At 42.5% G+C, this 26,431-nt stretch overlaps 1 protein-coding gene across 3 annotated transcripts in view; it reads right to left on the bottom strand.

Moving 5' to 3' along the window:
• Positions 1 to 26,431, bottom strand: part of TTC27 (tetratricopeptide repeat domain 27) — a 201,509-nt gene that overhangs the window by 168,780 nt on the left and 6,298 nt on the right. For all 3 annotated transcript variants that reach the window (XM_032172645.2, XM_058426737.1, XM_032172646.2), the window contains exons 4-5: positions 18,464 to 18,604; positions 8,190 to 8,292 (exon numbers count right to left, since the gene is read on the bottom strand). In XM_032172645.2, coding sequence (XP_032028536.1) covers positions 8,190 to 8,292; positions 18,464 to 18,604 — 244 coding nt within the window. The remainder of the gene's footprint in view (positions 1 to 8,189; positions 8,293 to 18,463; positions 18,605 to 26,431) is intronic.

Here is a 26,431-nt window from a genome sequence, read left to right as displayed (position 1 = left end):
TATGAAAGATGATGGCTTGAAATATATCTGAACCTAGACCGGGCACAGAGGCTCACACCTGTAATCCCAGAAACTTGGGAGGCTGAGGCGGGCAGACCACTTGAGGTCAGGATTTCGAAACCAGCCTGGCCAACATGGTGAAACTCCATCTCTACTAAAAATACAAAAAAATTAGCTGTGCATGGTGGAGGGTGCCTGTAGTCCCAGCTACTCGGGAGGCTGAGGCAGGAGAACCACTTGAACCCAGGGGGGCAGAGGCTGCAGTGAGCCGAGATCGCACCACTGCACTCCAGCCTGGGTGACAGAGCGAGAGTCCATCTGAAAGAAAGAAAAGAAAAGAAAGGAGAGGAGAGGAGGGGAGAGAAGAGAAGAGAAGAAAAGAAAGAAAAAAGAAATATATCTGAACCTGCAAAATCAGGAAAAGTTACAGCTGATAACTCTGGATTAGAATATAAGTAGGAGCTGGGCAAAGTGGCTCATGCCTGTAATCCCAGCACTTTGTGAGGCCAAGGTGAGCAGATCACTTGAGGTCAGGAGTTTGAGACCAGCCTGGCCAACATGGTGAAACCCCGTCTCTACTAAAAATACAAAAATTAGCTGGGCGTGGTGGCAGACGCCTGTAATCCCAGCTACTTGGGAGGCTGAGGCACGAGAATCACTTGAACCTGGGAGGTGGAGGTTGCAGTGAGCCAAGGTCGTGCCACTACACTCCAGCCTGGGCAACAGAGCAAGACTCTGTCTCAAAAAAAAAAAGTCTGTGAGTGTTTCAAATTTTAATTGTTCCAAGAGTTTTCTTGATAAGCCATGAAAACCAGGGAGGAACATGGCCTATCATGTCTAAATAGGAAAGTGCTTGCCAACTCCAATTCATTTCCTCTAAAAAATCCTCTTCCTGCTGACCTCTATACTTTGCAAGCTTCATTTCCTATTGCGGACCCCTCTAATTTTTCCATCGTTCTCCTGCCTCTCTCCCTTCCCAACTATCTCCCTCTCTTCCATCGTGTAACCTTTAATCACTATCGATTGAGTTATTAGCAATTCTTAGAATTGTGCTAGATCAGGCTGGGCGCGGTGGCTCACACCTGTAGTCCCAGCACTTTGGGAGGCCGAGGTGGGCAGACCACGAGGTCAGGAGATGGAGACCATCCTGGCTAACACGGTGAAACCCCATCTCTACTGAAAATATAAAAAATTAGCCGGGCATGGTGGCGGGCGCCTGTAGTCCCAGCTACTCAGGAGGCTGAGGCAGGAGAATGGCATGAACCTGGGACGCGAAGCTTGCAGTGAGCTGAGATCGCGCCACTGCACTCCAGCCTGGGCAACAGAGCAAGATTCCGTCTCAGAAAAAAAAAAAAAAAAAAAGAATTGTGCTAGATCTTACTGCAAGGTTTAAGTCCTATTCTTCCCTAAAAATGGGGTGGGGTAGGAAGAGCTAGGTAGCTAAGAAGAGAAGACACATAATCATTACTGAATGATTCAATATGCAGTTAGTTTGATTCTAAATTGTGTGCCGTTGACCAAAAGTAGCAGAGGGGGAAACCCATAAAGACAGGATAATTGAACAAACCATATCAGAAGGGTGGGGCCTTAAAAGATGGGTAGAATTTGGCTACAACCTCACATCAAGTTTGTAAGGTTTACCAAGAAGGGGTCCATGTGTGTCTCATCCACTGGTATAAGCCCAGCACCTCTCACAGCTCAAATAATATCCTCGGAGTAAGCAAATATTCTAAAAACCCTTTCATGGTGATCACCAAGGAGATGAAAATCCAGCATCCTCATGATCTAGCTCCACCCCACCTGTAAACCTCATCAGCTGAGACACACACCCTTCACACTCTGCTCCAGGCATTCCAAACTACTGGAACTCCCAAATTCACAAAGATGTTCCAAGTCTCTGTGCCTCTCTTGCACGTAGTACATGTCCTTTCCAAGTTCTCTACCTAAAACATTCCCACCATTCTTTAAGACTCAGTGCAAGTATCAGCCACTTGGTGAAGCTTTCTCTGACCTCCCGGTTCAGAACAATCACATTCTCTCCCTCATTCCTTACTCTGCACTACCTGTTTGTCCTACCTGTATTTTAGTCCTTATCTCACTAAGTTCACCGATATCCACAGCACCTAGCACAGTGTCTGGAACACAGCAAGCACTCAAGAGTTTATTAAATTAAATATCAGATTCAGCAGGAGATAGAAGGCCAAAGATAAAACTGGGACTAATTTAAAATTTCCTCATTAAAAAAAAAGACATTATGAAATTGGCATTTAGAAAACTCAAGCCAGTACTCAACAGCACTGTTGTTCAATGCAACTTTCCCTGATGTTGTTGAGCAGTCTACAGCTGCTTGTCCAGATGGTAGCCGTTAGCTACATGTGGCTTCTGAGCACCTGAAATGTGGCTAGTGAAACTGGGGAACTAAATTTGCAATTTCACCTATTTTACTTTATTTGAATTGAAGTAGCCATACATGGCTAGTGGCTACTGTATTGAACAGTACAGCTCTAGTTAGCAGAAATACTGCATGAAAGTGACAGAATATAAGATTTTCTAATTAATTTTAAAAGTACTGGGTGACAGAGCGAGACTGTCTCTCAAAAAAAAAAAAAAGTACTTTGTAGCAATTATTAATCCTAACAATGAAATGAGCTCCTTCTCAAAGTAATCTCTGAAACTGTCCAACAAAAAAGGGGATAATTTTTTAGACACAAACTTCCAAGAGTCCACCATCAGTATGAGTGAGAAGCTGGACTACAAAACGTCACATTATTTTATACCTGGAAAGAATTCAAAGATTATTTTATAAGGAAGTGAACCTTGGTTTGGAAGTCAAGTGAACTGCTTGAGTTCACACAGGGAATCAGGAACTAAAAGCTAGATTTTAAAATGCTATGTCAGGCTGGGCATGGTGGCTCATGCCTTTAATTCCAGCACTTTGGGAGGCCGAGGTGAGAAGATTCCTTGATGCCAGGAGTTCAAGACCAGCTTAAGCAATATAATAAGACTTCTGAGTTTTAAATTTCTCTACAGAAAAATTTAAAAATTAGCCAGGCAGGCCAGGCACAGTGGCTCACTCCTGTAATACCAGCACTTTGGGAGGCCAAGGCAAGCAGATCACCTGACATCAGGACTTCAAGACCAGCCTGGCCAACATGGTGAAACCTCATCTCTACTAAAAATACAAAAAAAAATTGGCCAGACATGGTGGCGGGCACCCGTAGTCCCAGCTGCTTGGGAGGCTGAGGCAGGAGAATCACTTGAACCCAGGAGGCAGAGGTTGCATTGAGCCGAGGTCACACCATTGCACTCCAGCCTGGGTGACACAGTGAAACTCTGTCTCAAAAAAAAAAAAAAAAAGGCCAGATGCAGTGGCTCATGCCTGTAATCCCAGCACTTTGGGGGGCTGAGGAGGATGGACCATTTGAGGTCAGGAGTTGGAGACCAGCCTAGCCAACATGCTGAAACCCCATCTCTACTAAAAATACAAAAATTAGCCAGGCATGGTGGTGGGTACCTGTGATCTCAGCTACTTGGGAGGCTGAGGAAGGGGAATCTCATGAACCTGGGAGGCAGAGGTTGCAGTGAGCTGAGATCACGCCATTGCACTCCAGCCTGGGCAACACAGCGAGACTCCATCTCAAAAAAAAAAAAAAAAAAAATTAGCCACGTATGGTGGCACGTGCCTATAGTCCCACCTATTCAGAAGGCTAAGGTAGGAGGATCACTTGAGCCCAGGATTTCAAAGTTGCAGTGAGCCTAGATCACATCACTGCACTCCAGCACGGATGACAGAGCAAGACCCTGCCTCAAAAAAATAATAACAACATGAAATGCTATACCCTGTTAATCATCTTAATTGTGATTATTTCACAGGTGTATACATATACAAAATGTCACAAATTGTACACCTTAAATATGAGATCTTATTATAGGTTAATTAAACTTTTTAAAAAAAAAGCTGTTTTTTAAAAGGCACACTATATCCACTACTATACCATCTTCTGCTCTACCTCATAGTTGTTAGGAATTAGCTAGTTAATATAATTAAAGACTTCAAAGAGTGCTTGATATGGTGTATACACTATAGAAATGTTAGCTGCATTATCATTAGTTACTAGAATTCTGCCTCACTGACCAGCTTGGAAAAAGCAAGGGAAAGTGTCAGCAGGACTTGGAGTCAGAAACTCCACATCATTGTGCTGGTTCTTGGGCAACTTCTATAAGTCTCAATTCTTTGTAAAATGATTTAGCTAGATAGGATTATCTCTAAAGGGCCTTTCCAAACTAAAGATTTCAGATTAGGATAAAAGCTGTAGATATGGAAAACAGAGATCAATATGGGACCCTTGGGGAAGAACTGGTAAGATTTAAGAACTGGCTAGAAACACAAAATGGTGGAAAACAATGAGTCAACGATGGAAGAAAAGTTTTGAGCTTTGAAGATAGATAACTCAAGGTTTACATTTAAAAAGGAGAGTGTTGACCCAATAGGCATATATTATTATTTTAATAAATCAGGAGGTTCTCCCTGGAAATGAATATTTGTGACCTTCTGGATCAAAATGTCACCCACACTTAAAATGTATGCTAAAACCAAAATCTCTTCTCATGAGATTATTTAAATGCTATGCTAAAATGAAATCCTTAATGGACAATTATAATTACAGACAATGATATTTAGTATATTCAATAACATTTATTCCAAAGTATCAAATTTATGAAAAGAAATCAACATATGCACGTATGCATCAGTCACCAAAAGACTGTTTTCTTTTTTTTTTTTTTTTTTTTTTTTAGAGTGGGGCTCCCTCTGTCATCCAGGCTGGAGTGCAGTGGTGTGATCTCGGCTCACTGCAACCTCTACCTCCCAGGTTCAATAGATTCTCCTACCTCAGCCTCCCGAGTAGCTGGGATTACAGGCACACACCACAATGTCCAGCTAATTTTTATGTTTTTAGTAGAGACGGGATTTCACCATGTTGGCCAGTCTGGTCTTGAACTCTTGACCTCAGGTGATCCACTGCATCAGCCTCCCAAAGTGCTGGGATTACAGGTGTGAGCCACCGTGGAGACTGTTTTTTTGAACACTCTTTCAGTGTGGAAACAACCTAATCCCAGAGTCACAGAGCTGCCTGAAATGTCACAGCAGGACTTGATGACAAAGTATTTTAACCCAGTTTCTCTTAGTGACTTCATGAGGTCATCTTCAAACAGCTAAAGTGCAATATTACATCTCATGCACTATACATAACATGTTTTCAGCACTGGATGCCATAATCAATTGTTGTATGCCCTGAATAGTCTTTAGAGAATCATGCTTTCATTTAGTGTGACATCCAAAAGAATGCTTTAGATTGTAATGAGGAATAGATTCTGACCTACTCCTATCATAGATGTAATCAGCCCAGCAAAGTTATGCTGACATTATGATAGACTCCAGTCCACTGTATTATACTGGTGTAACATGTCTGGACAAAAACCTAAATATCACAGTTGTTCATAAAATCCTTTGCTTATATTTCATAGAATGAAAAAAAAAATCCTGCCAACTTTCTGATGATCCTTCAAAGGCAACATTTCAAATATAATACCCTTCTCTGGACACTGAATCGTATTTCAGTTATAAGTGACTGTTTGGTCAACATTTGGATCAAATCCCAGAACAAAACATTTTAAAAATGAAATCGTTCATGAAAGGTTATAATTCAGCACTATCTACGAATCTATTTAGACCTAGCCAAAATGGACCATTTTATGACTAGATAAACTGAAAAGTGCCATTGATTAGCCTAGAACAGCAACATAAAAAATTCTTAGTTGCAAGGCAAAGCAAATGACATGCTGAAATATAATATAGAAAAGAACTGAGACCTCTTGGGGAATGAGTCACTTAGAGCCACATTTTCCAGCTATCTTAGTTTCTGGTTTGGAACTTAATTTTAACTCATAGAATAGAATCCTCTCCAAAATATACCATATAGTTCCTACCTTTTATTTTATTTTATTTTATTTTTATTTATTTATTTATATATTTTTTTGAGATGGAGTCTCGCCCTGTCACCCAGGCCGGAGTGCAATGACGCGATCTCAGCTCACTGCAACCTCCGCCTCCTGGGTTCCCACCATTCTCCTGCCTCAGCCTCCTGAGTAGCTGAGATTACAGGTGCCCACCACCATGCCCAGCTAATTTTTGTATTTTAGTAGAGACAGGGTTTCACCACGTGGGCCAGGCTGGTCTCGAACTCCTGACCTTGTGATCTACCTGCCTCGGCCTCCCAAAGTGCTGGGATTACAGGCGTGAGCCACCGTGCCTGGCCCGGTTCCTACCTTTTAAAAAGATACATAAGGAAAGCATACAAGGATATTGGTACAAGAGGGTCAGGTTCCAGAACCAATCCCCCTTGGATACCAAGGGATGACTTACAATGTTTATGCTCACATCTAACAGGCCCCCTGCTAGACCCCCAGCCTTATGTTACCTAAAAATGTTGAAAGAATATAAACTAAGTCCTGGAACAAACAACATAAATGAATCAATTATTATACTGATTGAATAATACTTTCATTATTATCTCTATTTGAATTATGTATAGATAGTCATTTTATCTAAAATTAGCATATGTTTATGTATTTCTGTCCTAGAATAAAATAAAAACTGAGAAATTAGTTTCAACCACTCACCTGGCTTAGGAATATTTATGACTAAACAAGCTATAGTCCTCTCCACTGTATTCTGGCCTAGCTTGTTACTGTAAAAACTCTTGAAGGACGCCGGGCACAGTGGCTCGAGCCTGTAATCCCAGCACTCTGGGAGGCCGAGGCGGTCTGATCACCTGAGGTCGGGAGTTCGAGACAAGCCTGACCAACATGGAGAAACCCCATCTCTACTAAAAATACAAAATTAGCCAGGCGTGGTGGCACATGCCTGTAATCCCAGCTACTCAGGAGGCTGAGGCAGGAGAATTGTTTGAACCCGGGAGGCGGAGGTTGCAGTGAGCCGAGATCGCACCATTGCACTCCAGCCTGGGTGACAGAGTGAAACTCTGTCTCAAACATAACTCTTGAAGGAAACAGACCCCCAAAAGGTACAAGAGCCTCTTATATTATACATGCACACACATGCGAGTTATGTTATACCTTCATGAATGTGCTACCTCCATCAAGTACAGATCACTTTTCTCCACACAGAATGATGCTAACTACCACTCCTCATGTCCCTTGGACACACACATACATATTCATTCCATACTCTTGGATCTGAAAGGAGTCTGGGCTTTGGAACCAGACACAGCTAAAGTCAAATCCCATCTCTGTAACTCAAAAACTCATGGTCAAGTCCAAGTTCATTTATGTTCACATATTCCTTCACCACAAGAGAATCTGTTTTTGTTTTTGTTTTGTGTGGCAACTTTTGCCAAAAAAAATCATCCCCAAAACCAGGAAGACTGGAAACCAAGTGTTAAGGCACCTAAGATTCTCCTCTTTTTCAAAGTCTTTCCCTGGGAATAGGAGGGATATCTGCAACAAAGGCAGCAGGAGGCACTTACATGGATGTTTGGTTTATAATTATTTGGCAAATTTTTCATTTAGGTTTTAGATATTTTTCTGCATGTATATTATACGTTACAAAAAATACTAATAAAATGAAGTGCAAAATAGCCTCCCTACCCATTGTTAACTTAAGTGAAACTTATTTTCTATCAACTGTTTTCTTACGCTTTTCTTGATGTACTCAATAGGATATAGGATAATTTCTTATTCTTTGTGTAATTTAACATAATTTACTCCAGCTCAAGTTAGTTAAGGACTTTTTTTAAAAAAAAGAACTAAGGAGAGTACATTTGTTTCCAATGAGGCTACTTAAAGAACAGAGAAAATATTAAAATATCTTTAAACAATTGGAGATAAAATCATGGTGACCTACATACAGCAAATCACCCATTCTAAGTAGGTAAAGGAAGCGAAAGTAGTTATCTTTTTTAAACTAAAAAGACCAAAATGAACTCTATAATCTGACAACATAACAATTTGTGATATTCTACATCAAAAAAAAAAAAAAAAAAGAAAAGAAACAACTCCAAACAAAAAGGCACTACTACCGGACAAAAAATAAACTAAAAAAGGAGTATCCCAGCCAAACAATCAGAATGGAGCTACACGCCCATATCAAACAAAAATCTGCCACATACCTTGATCAACACAGTTTTCGGCAAGAGTAAAAAGCAGAGGTGAGCGTTCCTCAAGCAAATGCTGATGAATATTCACACATCTCAAAGTCCACCATGGCAAGCTCTAGGAAAAAACACCACGTAAGCTGAAATAAAAGCATACTTTAACTCTTTTTACATTAACTGAGATTAATTTTTAAATTTTTTTACATTCACAAAATTAAATTTATTCCTCAATAAGGTTACCCATCCACTGCTCTCTTCAGTAATAATACCAAAACCCACATCTGTGTCTTCCATAAGAATAACACCTCACCTCCATCCTCTCAAACTTTGTATTTTTTTTTTTAGCCACTTGGACTTCCTTATGCCATTTTGAACTTACCATCTCCTCCTTTAAAATATATGTTGTGGGCCGGGCGCGATGGCTCATGCCTATAATCCCAGCACTTTGGGAGGCCGAGATGGGCGGATCACGAGGTCAGGAGATCGAGACCATCCTGGCTAACATGGTGAAACCCCGTCTCTACTAAAAATACAAAAAATTAGCCGGGCGCAGCGGCAGGCGCCTGTAGTCCCAGCGACTCGGGAGGCTGAGGCAGGAGAATGGCGTGAACCCGGGAGGCGGAGCTTGCAGTGAGCCGAGGTCGCACCACTGCACTCCAGCCTGGGTGACAGAGCGAGTGTATATATATATATATATATGTTGTGGCTGGGCGCGGTGGCTCACACCTGTGATCTCAGCACTTTGGGAGGCCAAGGCAGGTGGATCATGAGGTGAGGAGACCAGCCTGGCCAACATGGTGAAACCCCGTCTCTACTAAAAATACAAAAATTAGCTGGGTGTGGTGGTGGGCGCCTGTAGTCCCAGCTACTTGGGAGGCTTGAGGCAGGAGAATCGCTTAAACCTGGGAGGCAGAGATTGCAGTGAGCCGAGGATGCACCATTGCACTCTAGCCTGGGCAACACGGCAAGACCTTGTCTCAAAAAAAAAAAAAATGTTGAGCCGGGCGCGGTGGCTCAAGCCTGTAATCCCAGCACTTTGGGAGGGTGAGGCGGGCGGATCACGAGGTCAGGAGATCGAGACCATCCTGGCTAACACGGTGAAACCCCGTCTCTACTAAAAACACAAAAAAAAATTAGCCGGGCGTGTTGGCGGGTGCCTGTATTCCCAGCTACTCGGGAGGCTGAGGCAGGAGAATGGCGTGAACCCAGGAGGTGGAGGTTGCGGTGAGCCGAGATCGCGCCACTGCACTCCAGCCTGGGGGACAGAGAAAGACTCCGTCTCAAAAAAAAAAAAAAAAAATGTTGTATTCATCCTGCTCTGTGGCACTTTATCACCACTTTAATCCAAGTACCAACTCCTTCAGAGGCCCCACAAGAACCCGCTGTGGGGGTGATTTTTCCAGCACATTATCTGTAATTCCCTTGCAAACACATTCCATTGTATTTTATGTATGTCATCTCAGGTTCCAATGTTGTTCACCGTCTACTACCCAACAAGGTAAGAAATCATGTCTTATTCATCTCTATATCCTCCTCAAAGCAATGTATTTTACATAATCTACACAGTAGGAAATACCTTGGATTCAGATGTTCCCCCGATCTGAGAAGATTGCTTCCACACCTGTATGAAACCTCTTCCTTACAGTCTTCTCCTGCTAGTGTGGCACATACTGATCTTTCACTTCTTTGAACTTCTACACTGTTCCTAGAAGTTGGCATCATATTGGGCAGCACTTGTTTTTCAAGTTTATAACTCTACCTGAGCCAGACATTTCTGAGGGCAGAAACTGCTTTTTTTTTTTTTTTTTTTTTTTTTGAGGCAAGGTCTCACTCTGTCGCCCAGGCTGGAGTGCAGTGGCATGATCACAGCTCACTGCAGCCTGGACCTCCTCAGGCTCAGGTGATCCTCCCACTTCAGCTTCCTGAGTTGCTAGGACTACTGGCCATGTCACCATGCCCAGCTAATTTTTGTATTTTTTGGTAGAGACGGGGTTTTGCCATGTTGCCCAGGCTGGTCTCCAACTCCTGGGCTCAAGTGATCCACCCGCCTTGGCCTCCCAAAGTGCTGGGATTACAGATGTGAGGTACTGCACCCAGAAGGAAACTGGATTTTATACATTGTCTTGACTAATATACAAGCTGAGCATATAGTAGCTTTTTCTTTTATTCGCTGATGCTTTTTCTTACTTGATCAACATATATTTACTTAAAAAAAAAAGTATAAAAACAAGAAACAACAAGCCAATATAAAAGTATGGCCAGGTATGGTACCTCACACCTATAAATCCCAGCTACTCAGGAGGCTGAAATGAGAAGATCACTCGAGGCTAGGAGTTTGAGACCAGCTGGGCAACACTGTAAGACTAAGTCTCTTTAAAAAAAAAAAAAAAAAAAGGGGGGGTGGGCCAGGTTCAGTGGCTCACGCCTGTAGTCCCAGCACTTTGGGAGGCCAAGCAGGGCGGATCACCTGAGGTCAGGAGTTCAAGAGCAGCCTGGCTAACATGATGAAACCCCGTTCCTACTAAAAATACAAAAAATTAGCCAGGTGTGGTGGCGCGCACCTGTAATCCCAGCTACTCGGGAGGCTGAGGCAGGAGAATCACTTGAACCCAGGAGGCAGAGGTTGCAGTGAGCCAAGATTGCACCATTGCACTCCAGCTTGGGCAACAAGAGTGAAACTCCATCTCAAAAAAAAAAAAAAAAAGTATATACAGTGAAGAGTGAAAATCTGTCTTCCACAGCCCCAATATCATCCTCCTCCAGCGGAAAAATTGGTGGCAAAGGTTTATATTCCTCCAGAGCTTCCTCTGTGTATGTGCATGTGTGTATATGTACATGTGTACAAGTTATGATAAGTAATTTTCATAAGCTCATTATAAATTATTTGTAACTATATTACTTTATTATATTACATGAAAGTCTAAGAATTAGTTTTCCTTTTAGTTACCTACAAATATGAGATGACAATTACCAAAAAGCTATTTTTGAGATGGGGTCTCACTACACTGTCCACGTTGGAGTGCAGTGGCTATTTACAGGAGTCATCATAGCACACTGCAGCTCTGAACTCCTGCACTCAAGCCATCCTCCTGCCTCAGACTTCCAATTACCTGGGACGACAGGTATGTGTCACAGCACCTGGCTCCAAAGAACTTTTTTGCTTGAACTTAATTTCCTCATTTGACTAAGAGGTTCCCTTCTAAACTGCTACACACCATAGCCTGGTTCGCTTCTAAAGTCTTATACACCACAACTACTACAACCGTGATGCAACCACAAATGAATTTTGACTCCATGACAAAATCCTTTCGAATTAATACTGTTTCCTCTGTCCATGTAAGGAAATACAAAATTATCTAATAGCAAAGAAATTTCAGACAGTTTTTAACTAAATTCCCTGAGGTGTTGCCTCATTTTCATTCTTTTCCTATCACTATAACATGAAGTCAGTTTACATTTCAATTATCTGTCCCTTATCTGCTGTCAGCAATAAGTGAGTCAGGCCTGGCAGCTTATTCTTTTACTTTTCTAGACATGGGAATTTAGATACATCCAGTCAAAAAGATTTCACTTTTAAGAAAACACATAATACAAGGCCAGGCACAGTGGCTCACACTTGTAATCCCAGCACTTTGGGTAGCAGGAAGCTCACTTGAGGCCATAAATTCAAGACCAGCCTGGGCAACACAGTGAGATTCCAATTCTACAAAAAATTTTTTTTAGGTAGCTGAGCGTGGTGGTGCATATCTGTAATCCTAGCTACTCAGGAGTTTAAGGTTATAGTTAGCTGTGATCACACCACTATACTCCAGGTTGGGCAACAGAGAGGAGACTCTGACTCTAAAATAAAAAAACAAAAAACAAACAAAAAAACATATAATATGCTGAACTCTTAAAAATCAGATCTATAAATTAACTCTCAAACCAAAAATCTTTATATGGGGGAGGGAAGAATAAAACAAATATAGAGGCTGGGGGCGGTGGCTCATGCCTGTAATCTCAGCACTTTGGGAGGCTGAGGCAGGCGGATCACAAGGTCAGGAAATCGAGACCTTCCTGGCCAACACGATGAAACCCCGTCTCTACTAACAATACAAAAAATTAGCCGGGCATGCTGGCAGGAGCCTGTAGTCCCAGCTACTTGGGAGGCTGAGGCAGAAGAATGGCATGAACCCGGGAGGTGGAGCTTGCAGTGAGCAGAGATTGCGCCACTGCACTCCAGCCTGGGAGACAGAGTGAGATTCAGTCTCAAAAAAAAAAAAAAAAACAAATATAGAAAGCATAGCCTATTTTTCTACTAGTCAGTGTAACAGACCTTTTCAGTTTGTCAAGAATTGCTTAATATAAAAATAGAAGGCTGGCACAGTAGCTCATGCCTGTAATCCCAGCACTTTGGGAAGCCAAGGTAGGAAGGTCACTTGAAGCCACGAGTTTCAGACAAGCCTGGGCAATGCAGTGAGATCCCATCTCTACAAAAATAAAAATCGAAAAATTGAGCCAGGCATGGTGGCTCATGCCTGTAATCCCAGCACTTTGGGAGGCCAAGGCGGGTGGATCACGAGGTCAAGAGATCGAGACCATCCTGGTTAACATGGTGAAACCCCGTCTCTACTAAAAATACAAAAAATTAGCTAGACGTGGTGGTGGGCACCTGTAATCCCAGCTACTTGGGAGGCTGAGGCAGGAGAATCGTGTGAACCCAGGAGGCGGAGGTTGCAGTGAGCCAAGATTGCGCCACTGCACTCTAGCCTGGGCGACAGCGAGACACCATCTCAAAAAAAAAAAAAAAGAAAAATTGAAAATTGAGGCCTGGCGTGGTGGCTCACACCTGTAATCCCAGCACTTTGGGAGGCTGAGGCAAGCAGATCACTGAGGTCAGGAGTTTGAGACCAGCCTGACCAACATGGTGAAAATCCATTTCTCCTAAAAATACAAAAAAAATTAGCCAGGCGCGGTGGTGCATGCCTGTAGTCCCAGCTACTTGGGAGGCTGAGGCAGGAGAATCGCTTGAACCCGAGAGGTGGAGGTTGCACTGAGCTGAGATCACGCCACTGCACTCCAGCCTGGGCGACAGAGTAAAACTCTGTCTCAAAAAAATAAAAAAAGAAAGAAAAAATTGAGGCATTAATAAAAAAGCGAACTTGAAGTCTTGCTTTAGATAATTTCTAGATTTTATCTCCTGATTACAACACTTATTACAGAATGGTCTGATTGAGAAGTCACAATAGTTTAGAACCTCCCAGACAGCAGGGAGCAGTAGTATACTCACAAGGCACCAAATAAATATTTGCCAGTTTATCCCATTTTATAAATGGAAACTGATACTCAGAGAAATTAACTAGCATAAGGTCACATAGCTGTTAACTTCAAAACCAAGACTCATTTTACTCAACCACTTATAGTACTAATTCTAGTCTATATACTTCACAGATTAGGGGTTGTGGGAAAATCTGCTGCTTCTATAATTTCACAAAAATAATATCATCATAAATAACTTGATACATTTCTTAGGAGTTGGGTTACTCAAAAATTAATTTAAAAGGTTAAAATTAACTTGGATAAGTATGTAATGTTTCTTTACTATTTTATCTTAATTCATCAAATAAGCCATTTTTAATAACACCATTAAGAGAAAGATATAAGCCAGGTGCCTGTAGTCCTAGCTGCTCAGGAGGCTGGAGCAGGAGGATCACTTGAGACCACAAGTTGAAGGCCATCCTGGACAACATAGCAAGACAGCATCTCCAAAAAAAAAAAAAAAAAGCAGAAAGGAAGGAAGGAAGGAAGGAAGGAGGAAGGGAGGGAGGGAGGGAGGGAGGGAAGAATGATATAGTAAAGACCCACAGGAAAAATCTATAATAGAAAGAATAATGCTTCAATTGAACGGCAAGAGAAGCCGGGCAGGATGGTGTGCTCCTGAAGCTCCAGCTACTCAGGAGGCTGAGGTGGGAGGATCACCTGGGGCCAGGAGTTCAAGATCAGCCTGGGCAACACAGTGAGACCCTGTCTCCCATCTAAAAAAAAAAAAAAAAAAAGAAAAAGAAAAAGAAAGGCAAAATTTCAGCACAAAATGATGTATACATAGTGATATACTACAGGAAAACAGGTTTTTAAGCAATAGTAAAAAGTTGTTTACATCTGCCAAGAAATTAAGGTAACTTGCCTCTGCAACCCTACAAGAATGACATCTACAACTAGTATTCCACATATTATTAATTCTCCTAAGTTGTTGACAGTATATATATTATTTTTCAAATGATACTTAACATACTTTTTTTTTTTTTTTTTTTGGAGACAGAGTCTCACTCTAGTCTCCTGGGCTGGAGTGCAGTGTGTGATCTTGGCTCACTGCAACCTCCACCTTCCACATTCAAGCAATATTCCTGCCTCAGCCTCTTGAGAAGCTGGGATTACAGGCAAGCACCACCATGCCTGACTAGTTTTTTTTTTTTTTGAGACAGAGTCTCGCTGTGTTGCTCAGGCTGGAGTGCAGTGGGACGATCTCGGTTCACTGCAAACTCTGCCTCCTGGGTTCAAGCGATTCTCCTGCCTCAGCCTTCCAAGTAGCTGAGATTACAGGCACCCGCCATTACACCCAGCTAATTTTTGTATTTTTAATAGAAACGGGGTTTCACTGTGTTGGCCAGTTTGGTCTCAAACTCCTGACCTCAGGTGATCCACCTGCCTCGGCCTCCCAAAGTGCTAGGATTACAGGCGTGAACCACCGTGCCCGGAGATGCCTGAATAATTTTTGTATTTTTAGTAGAGACAGGGTGTCGCCATGTTGGCCAGGCTGGTGTCGAACTCCTGACCTCAGGTGATCCACCAGCCTCAGCCTCCCAAAGTGCTGGTATTACAGGCGAGAGCCACTGCGCCTGGACAACGCTTAACATACTTGATGAAGAAAACGTTTGAGCAACTTAAAAACCGTCTCACTCATTCATTAGTGACCATAAGTTCTCACTAGAAAGAAAATAATGCCATTTGGCAGCCTCAAGGCTTAGTGATACTTTACCTAGAGTAAAGTGGCTGGGCACAGTGGTTCACGCCTGTAATCCCAGCACTTTGGAAGGCTGAGGTGGGTGGATCACTTGAGGTCAGGAGTTCGAGACCAGTTGGCCAACACAGTAAAACCCCATTTCTACTAAAAGTACAAAAAAATTAGCAAGGCATGGTGGCACGTGCCTGTAATCCAAGCTACTAGGGAGGCTGGGGCAGGAGAATCGCTTGAACCCAGGAGGTAGAGGTTGCAGTGAGCCGAGATCACGCCACTGCACTTCAGCCTGGGCAACAGAGTGAGACTCTGTCTCAAAAAATAAATAAGTAAATAAATAAAACAATAGAGCAAAGTAATCATCAGTCTATAAGACCATTTAACTCAGATCAACTTACTTAGGGGAAAAATTTTTTACTCAAGCTACTATCACTAAGAGCTCAAAAGATGAAGCCTCATATATGCTAAGACATGTTGAAATCCGTGTATTAAAAACCCTTCAATTAGCCAGGCATGGTGGTGCACACCTGTAGTCCCAGCTACTTGGGAGGCTGAGGTGGGAGAATCGCTTGAACCTGGGAGGCGTAGATTGCAGTGAGCCAAGATCACACCACTGTACTCCAGCCTGGAGGTGGGAGAATCGCTTGAACCTGGGAGGCGTAGATTGCAGTGAGCCAAGATCACACCACTGTACTCCAGCCTGGGCGACAGAGCAAGATGCTATCTCAAAAACAAAAACCTTTCTAGGCTGGGAATGGTGGCTTATGCCTATAATCTCAGCACTTAGGGGAGGTGGAGGCAGGTGAATCACTTGAGCCCACAAATTCAAGACCAGCCTGGGCAACAAGGTGAAACCCTGTCTCTACAAAAAATACAAAAATTAGCCGGGTGTGGTGGCGCATGCCTGTAGTCCAAGTTACTTGGGAGGCTGAGGTGGGAGGATGGCTTCAGCCCAGGAGGCGGAGGTTGCAGTGAGCTGAGGTCATGCCACTGCACTCCAGCCTGGGCAACAGGGCCAGATCTTGTCTTAAAAAACAAAACAAAACAAACAAACCAAAAAAAACACCCTGTAGTACAATAGATTCCAAATCCTCTGGCTCTCATGAGAGTTGCAAATAGAGGCATCACTTCCCTTCTTACCTCTTCTTTTAAAACAAATTTAGGCCAAGTGCGGTGGCTCATGCCTGTGATCCCAGCACTTTTGGAGGCCAAGGCAGGGAGGTTACTTGAGGCTAGGAGTTTGAAACCAACACAGCCAACATGGCGAAACCATGTCTACTAAAAATACAAAAAATTAGCCAAACATGGTGGTAGGCGCCTGTAATCCCAGCTACTCAGGAGGCTGAGGCACAAGAATCGCTTGAACCTGTGAGGCAGACGTTGCAGTGAGCCGAGATCACACTACTATAATCCAGTCTGTGTGACAGAATGAGACTCCATCTCAAAAAAAAAAAAAATTTAGTGTGTAAACTTAAATGCTTAGGAAAGAAAGCCCTTACACAGCACAGACCAAGTCTACACTGACCTATAGAAATATTGTGATGCTTGGGCCAGGCACAGTGGCTCACACCTGTAATCCCAGCACTTTGGGAGGCCGAGGTAGGCAGATCACCTGAGGTCAGGAGTTCGAGACCAGCCTGATCAACGTGGAGAAATCCCATCTCTACTAAAAATACAAAAGATGAGCCGGGCATCGTGGCGGCCATCTGTAGTCCCAGCTACTTGGGAGGCCAAGGCAGGAGAATGGTGTGAACCTGGGAGGTGGAGCTTGCAGTAAGTTGAGATCACGCCACTGCATTCCAGCCTGGGCAATAGAGCGAGACTCTGTCTCAAAAAAATAAATAAATAAAAATACAAAATTAGCCAGACATGGTGACGCACGCCTGTAATCCCAGCTACTTGGGAGGCTGAGGCAGGAGAATCGCTTGAACCCAGGAGGTGGAGGTTGTGGTGAGCCGAGATCGCGCCATTGCACTCCAGCCTGGGCAACAAGAGTGAAACTCCATCTCGAAAAAAAAAAGAAAGAACTATTGCGTTTCTTAAAAATTTTCAGCCAAAATTGGGAGATTTCACATAAAATTTAGATGTACTATTTCTGACACTATGGGGTCTGCAGCACACCAGGTTGCAACAATCAGATGGAGCAGGGGTCAGCCAGGCACAGCCTGTGTGCAAATCCAGCCCACTACTGGTTTCCGTATAGTCCAAGAACTGAAAATCGTTTTTACATTTTTATATCACTGGGAAAAATCAAGAATAATATTTTGTGAATGTGAGAAGTATAGAAAATGTAAGTTTCAGTGTCCACAAATAAAGCTTTATTGGAAGACAGTCATGTCCATTTAATGATACATTGTCTACAGCTGCTCTAACACTACAATGCAGCAGAGTTGAATAGCAGCAACAAAGACTGCACACTGCATGGCTGACAACCTCCACTAAACCTCCAAACACTGTCTTTTCTTTCTGCATATTAGCATTCTGTGTGTATATTTGTCCTCACTAGTTTATATGAAGAAACCATATAATAGATATTTAACAAATGCTTTACTAAATCCAACCCAAATAATGATATAACATAGAATGTGAGCCAGAAAACAGAAATTAAGACCCATTAAATTTTGGTCACTGCTCATTATCCTATATGAAATTCATAAAAGACTGTGAGGTATGTCTTTTTTTGTTTTGTGTTGTTGTTGTTGTTGTTTTGTTTTATTTTTTTCTGAGACAGAGTCTCGCTCTGTTGCCCAGGCTGGAGTGCAATGGCGCAATCACGGCTCACTGCAACCTCCACCTCCTGGGTTCAAGCAATTCTCCTGCCTCAGCCTCCCAAGTAGCTGGGATTACAGGCGCACGCCACTGTGCCCAGCTAATTTTGTATTTTTAGTAGAGAGAGGGTTTCACCATGTTAGCCAGGCTGGTCTCGAACTCCTGACCTCAGGTGACCTGCCCACCTCAGCCTCTCAAAGTGCTGGGCTTACAGGCGTGAGCCACCATGCCCAGCCCAAGGTATATTTTTAAATCAATATTTAAGATTTCTGCAAATGAACATTCATATCTATACAGTACACACATAAATCCTATTAAGGAGGTGCAACATAATCTCATTCTAAACTAGATCAATCTCATGAGGGAAGAAAAGTTTTTGCTAATTTTCATCGGATTTTTAAATTACATACCTAGAAGACTTAGAAAACAAAATAGACCAAGACATTGTCAGCAACACATCTACAGTCTGGTGTTAATAAGCACAAAAGTCATACCAGGGTATGAATCTCATGGATCCTTTCCTTACCTGAATAGCTGTCAGTTTATGTCTTATATTCACTAGGATAATGTGTGCTAATAACACTAGTATAGGCTTTGAGGTCAGGCTGTAGATTGATTCACCATCTAGAGTGAGCAGGCTCAGAACAAATGCATCCAGTCCTTTAACCTGAAAAAAGGATTATAAACTAAGATGATATAATTTAACAAAATATTAATCTTTATATGTCTTGTAATAATACCAAGATTTTCCAGTCAACTCAGCTTTGAAATAAAAGCATTAATGTATTACACAGCAATTGGCACTGGACAGAATTATAACACTGCAAATGCCCTTAGACATCTATAAATCCAGCCTGCCCTGATGGATGGCCACCCACCTGATCAAACTTGATTTTTTGGGTTTTTTGTTTTTCGTTTTTTTGAGACGGGAGTCTCACTCCGTTGCCCAGGCTGGAGTGCAGTGGTGTGATCTTGGCTCACTGCAACCTCCGTCTCCCGGGTTCAAGTGATCCTCCTGCCTGGGCGAATAGCTGGGACTCCAGGCACGCACCACCACATCCAGCTAAGTTTTTGTATTTTTAGTAGAGATGGGGTTTCACCATGTTGGCCCGGCTGGTCTCGAACTCCTGATCTTAAGTGATCCCCTGCCTCGGTCTCCCAAAGTGCTGGGATTACAGGCGAAAGCTTCTGCACCTGGCATGTTCAAACTTTAGAGAAACAAGGAACTCAAAACAAATGCTAGCATTGAAGAGACATCATCACTTCATAAATTTACTTACAACAAAAGATTATCTCAATGAAAAGCATCCCTATATTAAAGTATTTACACTAAATAGTGTATTTGATATTTATATTAAACACCTACATTTCACTTAAGCTTCAATACCTGGAAAATGTCATTATTAAGTAAGTCTCTACTCCATAATTTCTATCAAGCCAATCAATCAACAAGGTCTCATACATCAAATGCAGAATGGACATGCGACCACACATCACAGTGAGCAGAAGGCTGCAAAAAAAAAGGATGCCTTTAAAAAATACACTCCCCTGTTGTACAGAGATTTTTTTTACAATGGACAAGGCTGTTAAAATTTGGATGGCAGAATTTTAACAGCTCCATAAAATGGCAAGCAAGAATCCTCACCCATCAGGAACATGGGTTCCAATGTCACATGCACAGGACAGTGTCCTTTCTCTGTTTCTCACTAGTTTGTGAGCACATGTAAATTTTTCCCACAATTGTTTTCCTGATGAAGCCTCAGTTTCATCAATTATAAAATGAAATAACTGGGCCAGGCGCGGTGGCTCACATCTGTAATCCCAGCACTTTGGGAGGCTGAGGCGGGTGGATCACGAGGTCAGGAGATCGAGACCATCTTGGCTAACACAGTGAAATCCCGTCTCTACTAAAACTACAAAAAATTAGCCAGGCGCAGTGGCAGATGCCTGTAGTCCCAGCTACTTGGGAGGCTGAGGCAGGAGAATGTTGTGAACCTGGGAGGCGGAGCTTGCAGTGAGCCCACATTGTGCCACTGCACTCCAGGCTGGGTGACAGAGCGAGACTCCCTGTCAAAAAAAAAAAAAAAGAAATAACTGAACCTATACCTCAGAGGGCTCTTGTAAGGATTAAACTAAACAATCCAAATAATGCCACTCCCTGGCTCAATACTGAGTATTTTGAATACTCAATATTTGAATACTGAATATTTTAAATATTGTTTAAAGTATTCAATAGAAGAAAGAAGGAGGGCCGGGCACAGCAGCTCATGCCTGTAATCCCAGCACTCTGGAAGACCACACGGCTAGATCACCTGAGGTCAGGAGTTCGAGAACAGCCTGGCCAACATGGTGAAACCCCATCTCTACTAAAAATACAAAAATTAGCCGGGCATGGTGGCACATGCCTGTAATCCCAGCTACTCAGGAGGCTGAAGCAGGAGAATCGCTTGAACCTGAGATGCGGAGGTTGCAGTGAGCCGTGATCGCACTACTGCACTCCAGCCTGGGCGACAGAACGAGACTGTCTTAGAAAAAAATAAAAAACAATAAATAAAAGAGAAAGAAGGCAATAACTGTGAGTTCATCCTCTGTCCTATTTTCATCATCATTCAAGAGTCTAATAGAGAAATAAAGATTTAATATGAATTACCTCCACAACAAAGCCTACTGTTATCTCTGCTAAGCATACAAGGAATTATTTAAAAAAAACTTCAATAATTAATGAAACAGGGCCAGGCGTGGTGGCTCATGCTTGTAATCCCAGCACTTTGGGAGGCCGAGGCGGGCGGATCACGAGGTCAGGAGATCGAGACCACAGTGAAACCCCGTCTCTACTAAAAAATACAAAAAAAAATTAGCCAGGCGTGGTGGCGGGCGCCTGTAGTCCCAGCTACTCGGAGAGGCTGAGGCAGGAGAATGGCGTGAACCCGGGAGGCGGAGCTTGCAGTGAGCTGAGATTGCGCCACTGCACTCCAGCCTGGGTGACAGAGCAAGATTCCATCTCAAAAAAAAAAAAAAAAAAAAAATTAATGAAACATTATCAAGTTATTACAACTGCCTCAATTTTAGTGGTGAGGAAACAGATCCATAAAAATTAAGTGAAGCACATGTTTCCAATTCCCAAATCAATTCTCAAACCAGTCCAGGCTGGTAGAAAGAACATTGGTTTGGGAACTATAAACAGATCTCTCTACCTCTTCCTGCCCCTCAGGAAGGCCTAGGGCTATGCAAAGCATTTGGAGAGCCTCAAGGACATGACCAGGATGACTTTTAGCCTTCTGACTGGCACTACACTATGGTGGCGTGGGTAACTGAAATACAGACACAAAAAGAGAAGACCTTCATCATGAGTTCAGTCTTGGACATGATGAGGAAATGAGGTATTCTGCGAGAACCCCGACTGGAGGTACTGAATGTACAGTGAATATACTGACTTGAGAACTCAGAAGAACCTGCCTAAAGTGCCCAAACTAGACCTGCAGCCTCCTCGAATCATGTTGTAAATTCAAGTAGATATAACCAGCTTATTTCCTAAAGCCCAAGCCAAACTGGTAAAGCACAAGAAGATAATAAGGAATGTCTTTAAGAAAGAGAATCCCGGCCAGGCCCAGTGGCTCACACCTGGAATCTCAGCATTTTGGGAGGCTGAGGCAGGCAGATCACAAGGTTAAGAGCTTGAGAGCAGCCTGGCCAATATGGTGAAACCCCATCTCTATTAAAAAATACAAAAATTAGCCAGGCATGGTGGCGGGCGCCTGTAGTCCCAGCTACTCAGAAGGCTGAGGCAGGAGAATCACTTGAACCCGGGAGGTGGAGGTTGCAGTGAGCCAAGATTGCGCCACTGCACTCCAGCCTGGGTGACAGAGTGAGACTCCGTCTGAAAAAAAAAAAAAAAGAAAAAGAAAAAGGATCCTTCTCCTAATTACTCTGAGAAAAGAAATATGTCTACCTGTTCTACCACAAATTTCAGGTCATTATCTTCTAAATGAATTCCTAAATATAAAGAACAAACAAGTAATTTAACAGAGCAACAAATAAAAATTATACAGGGAGACAGCACATGGTATACTACCTGGAGAGCATTACCTGTGACACTCAAGCTAGGTTGTGAGTACAAAGGAGATTTATTATTTAAATTGTATACATTTCATATGCTCTTTTAAGTGTTGGCGGTAGTTCCAATAAAAAAGTTAAAATCAAAGACTTAGTCAAAGTTTCCTACAACTCCAAATGACCTCCATCAAGTCTGATTTTTCACTGCTAAAAGCAGCAAGCTCAAAGCATCCTTTTCCCACAAACACTATGCTCTTCTCTCCTCTAAATTCCTGCTCATACGACTGCACCTAGAATGGATATTTTCCTCTTCTCTATCCATTTGCTAACCATCCTTCAGGTTCTAGTTCGAGGTCCACTTCCAACTACAAGGTCTTTTTTGACAAAATCCAGCTTCCACAAATCTCTTTGTTAATGGCAATATTTCTTATGGTCTGAATGTCTCATGAAACTCATTTTCTTTTTTTTTTTTTTTTATTATTATACTTTAGGTTTTAGGGTACATGTGCACAATGTGCAGGTTTGTTACATATGTATCCATGTGCCATGTTGATTTCCTGCACCCATTAACTCATCATTTAGCATTAGGTATATCTCCTAATGCTGTCCCTCCCCCCTCCCCCAACCCCACAACAGTCCCCGGAGTGTGATGTTCCCCTTCCTGTGTCCATGAGTTCTCATTGTTCAATTCCCACCTATGAGTGAGAACATGCGGTGTTTGGTTTTTTGTCCTTGCGATAGTTTACTGAGAATGATGTTTTCCAGTTTCATCCATGTCCCTACAAAGGACATGAACTCATCATTTTTTATGGCTGCATAGTATTCCATGGTATATATGTGCCACATTTTCTTAATCCAGTCTATCGTTGTTGGACATTTGGGTTGGTTCCAAGTCTTTGCTTTTGTGAATAGTGCCGCAATGAACATACGTGTGCATGTGTCTTTATAGCAGCATGATTTATAGTCCTTGGGATGGCTGGGTCAAATGGTATTTCTAGTTCTAGATCCCTGAGGAATCGCCACACTGACTTCCACCATGGTTGAACTCGTTTACAGTCCCACCAACAGTGTAAAAGTGTTCCTATTTCTCCACATCCTCTCCAGCACCTGTTGTTTCCTGATTTTTTAATGATGGCCATTCTAACTGGTGTGAGATGGTATCTCACTGTGGTTTTGATTTGCATTTCTCTGATGGCCAGTGATGATGAGCATTTTTTCATGTGTTTTTTGGCTGCATAAATGTCTTCTTTTGAGAAGTGTCTGTTCATGTCCTTTGCCCACTTTTTGATGGGGTTGTTTGTTTTTTTCTTGTAAATTTGTTTGAGTTCATTGTAGATTCTGGATATTAGCCCTTTGTCAGATGAGTAGGTTGCAAAAATGTTCTCCCATTCTGTAGGTTGCCTGTTCACTCTGATGGTAGTTTCTTTTGCTGTGCAGAAGCTCTTTAGTTTAATTAGATCCCATTTGTCAATTTTGGCTTTTGTTGCCATTGCTTTTGGTGTTTTAGACATGAAGTCCTTGCCCACGCCTATGTCCTGAATGGTATTGCCTAGGTTTTCTTGTAGGATTTTACCTGACTTCAAACTATACTACAAGGCTACAGTAACCAAAACAGCATGGTACTGGTACCACAACAGAGACATAGATCAATGGAACAGAACAGAGCCCTCAGAAATGATGCCGCATATCTACAACTATCTGATCTTTGACAAACCTGACAAAAACAAGAAATGGGGAAAGGATTCCCTATTTAATAAATGGTGCTGGGAAAACTGGCTAGCCATATGTAGAAAGCTGAAACTGGATCCCTTCCTTACACCTTATACAAAAATTAATTCAAGATGGATTAAAGACTCAAATGTTAGAACTCATTTTCATATTGTTTTGATTTGCTACCTGAATTTACAGGTGCTTCTACACTATTATAGAAGAGTACTGGATTTGGAACCAGAAAATGTGGATTCCAGTGCCCCAGCTAAAGATCTCTGACAAGATTCTTTTACCACTCTGAGCTTCAGTCTTTTCGTCTATAGATTACCTCAAATCTGTAAGGACCAAATTGACACAAGAAATGTGAATTAAGGCCAGGCACAGTGGCTCACACCTGTAATCCTAACACTTTGGGGGACCGAGGCGGGGGGATCACCTGAGGTCAGGAGTTCGAGACCACCCTAGCCAACATGGTGAAACCCCTTCTCTACTAATAATACAAAAATTAGCCAGGCATGGTGATGAGCACCTGTAGTCTCAGATGCTTGGGAGGCTGAGGCAGGAGAATCATTTGAACCCCGGAGGCAGAGACTGCAGTGAGCCGAGATCACACCACTGCACTCCAGCCTGGGTGACAGAGTGAGACTCCGTCTCAAAAAAAAAAGAAAAAAAAAGAAATGCGAATTAAGCACCATTCAAACCACACATCAGTGCTCAGGAGATATTTATGTATTTATGGCTTTGGCTGTTGGGTGGATTTCTAATCTATACTATAGGGCCATAGAAGCCAGAAACTGATTCATACATAATAAGAGAGGGAATGTTTCATAAGTACATTTCTAGATAACTGAAGCTTATCTCTTTAAGTGCTACAATCATTTGAGGCTTGGGGTTTTTTCACCATTTTGGATGAAAACCTCTGTAGAATATAAATTATAAATTCCCTTCACAGACATAAGACACAAAACATCTTTTAACCTTTCAATTATAATTAGGATCAGCATTATGAATTAAAATTACTCTAATGACGTACATATAGTGACTCACTAAGCTGATATGCAAAGAGTTAATTATTGTGGTTTTCACATTATGCTTGTTTTTGCATTTCTTCTCTTTCCACCCCCCCATCAAATTATTAACACGTATCTCTAATAACTCTATTCCACATTTACTTGCTACACCTAATTCCTTTTTTCTTTTTTTCCTTTGTTCTTTTCTTTTTTGAAACAGAGTCTTACTCTGTCACCCAGGCTGGAGTGCAGTGGCGCAATCTTGGCTCACTGCAACCTCCGCCTCCCGGGTTCAAGCAATTCTCCTGCCTCAGCCTCCCGAGTAGCTGGGATTACAGGTGTGCACCACCACACCTGGCTAATTTTTGTATTTTTAGTAGAGACGGGGTTTCACCATGTTGGTCAGGCTGATCTTGAACTCCTGACCTCATGATCCGCCCGCCTTGGCCTTCCAAAGTGCTGGGATTACAGGCGTGAGCCACTGTGCCCAGCCTACCTGCTACACCTAATTCTGAGAAACCAGGTAACACTAGGTCCATTCTGCTGCCTAAGTTCTGGATGCATTTTGGTGATTTTGAACATAGCTATCAATCACACAGCTTTTTCCAGGCTGAGTGGTTGATAGCTACATTCAAAATCAATAAAGTGGCTGGATAAATCAAAGTTCTTACTTTGATTTAAACCATACTTCTTTTGTAGATCATCTCATACTAGCCAGACCCTCTATATAGGAGCTCAAGATTCCTGAAGAACTCAAACTGCAAGCTCTATTGATGACACACTGGCACAGATCAATAATACTATCTTCACAATGGATAATAATCACCATGAAGCAACGCTGTGCCAGAAACTTTAATAAAGTATTTGTAATTTAAAGCCACCCCTGGGAGCAAACCACTCCTGGGAGCCATTCTTAAGTACAGTATCAAAACTTACCTGCAAGCCGGGAACGGTGGCTCACGCCTGTAAACCCAGCACTTTGGGGAGCTGAGGTGGGTGGATCACTTGAGGTCAGGAGTTCAAGACCAGCCTAGCCAACATGGTGAAACTGCATCTCTACTAAAAATACAAAAATTAGCCAAGTGTGGTAGCGCACGCCTGTAATTCCAGCTACTAGGGAGGCTGAAGCAGAAGAATTGCTTGAACCCATGGGGCAGAGGTTGCACTGAGCTGAGATCACGTCACTGCACTCCAGCCTGGGTGACAGAGTAAGACTCTGTCTCAAAAAAAATAAATTAATTAGTTAAAAACTTACCTGAAATAAAATTAAACAGACTTCCAGATTTGCTGCTTTGCCATTAAAGATCTTTATGTACAGCGCTCACACCTATAATCCTAGCACTTTGGGAGGCTGAAGCAGGCAGACCACCTGAGCCCAGGAGTTTCAGACCACCCTGGGCAACAAGGCAAAACTCCACCTCTACAAAAAAATTAGCTGGGCATGGTGGCATGCAACTGTAGTCCCAACTACTTGGGAGGCTGAGTGGGAAGATCACCTGAGCCTGAGTAGGTTGAGGGTGCAGTGAGCTGTAATCTAGCCACTGTACAACAGCCTGGATGACTCAGTGAGATACCGTCTCAAAAAAAAAAAAAAAAAACTTTATGTAACTGACGTAATACAACCAACTAAACGACTGGTGCAGCTGTCTGTACTTTTCATTAAAAAACACAGCTGGCCGGGCGCGGTGGCTCACGCTTGTAATCCCAGCACTTTGGGAGGC

This window comes from Hylobates moloch, unplaced genomic scaffold (genome assembly GCF_009828535.3).
Source record: "Hylobates moloch isolate HMO894 unplaced genomic scaffold, HMol_V3 SCAFFOLD_13, whole genome shotgun sequence".
Classification (NCBI taxonomy): domain Eukaryota; kingdom Metazoa; phylum Chordata; class Mammalia; order Primates; family Hylobatidae; genus Hylobates; species Hylobates moloch.
The sequence above is the reverse complement of the archived record's forward strand: the minus strand, read 5'-3'. Positions and strand labels throughout refer to the sequence as shown.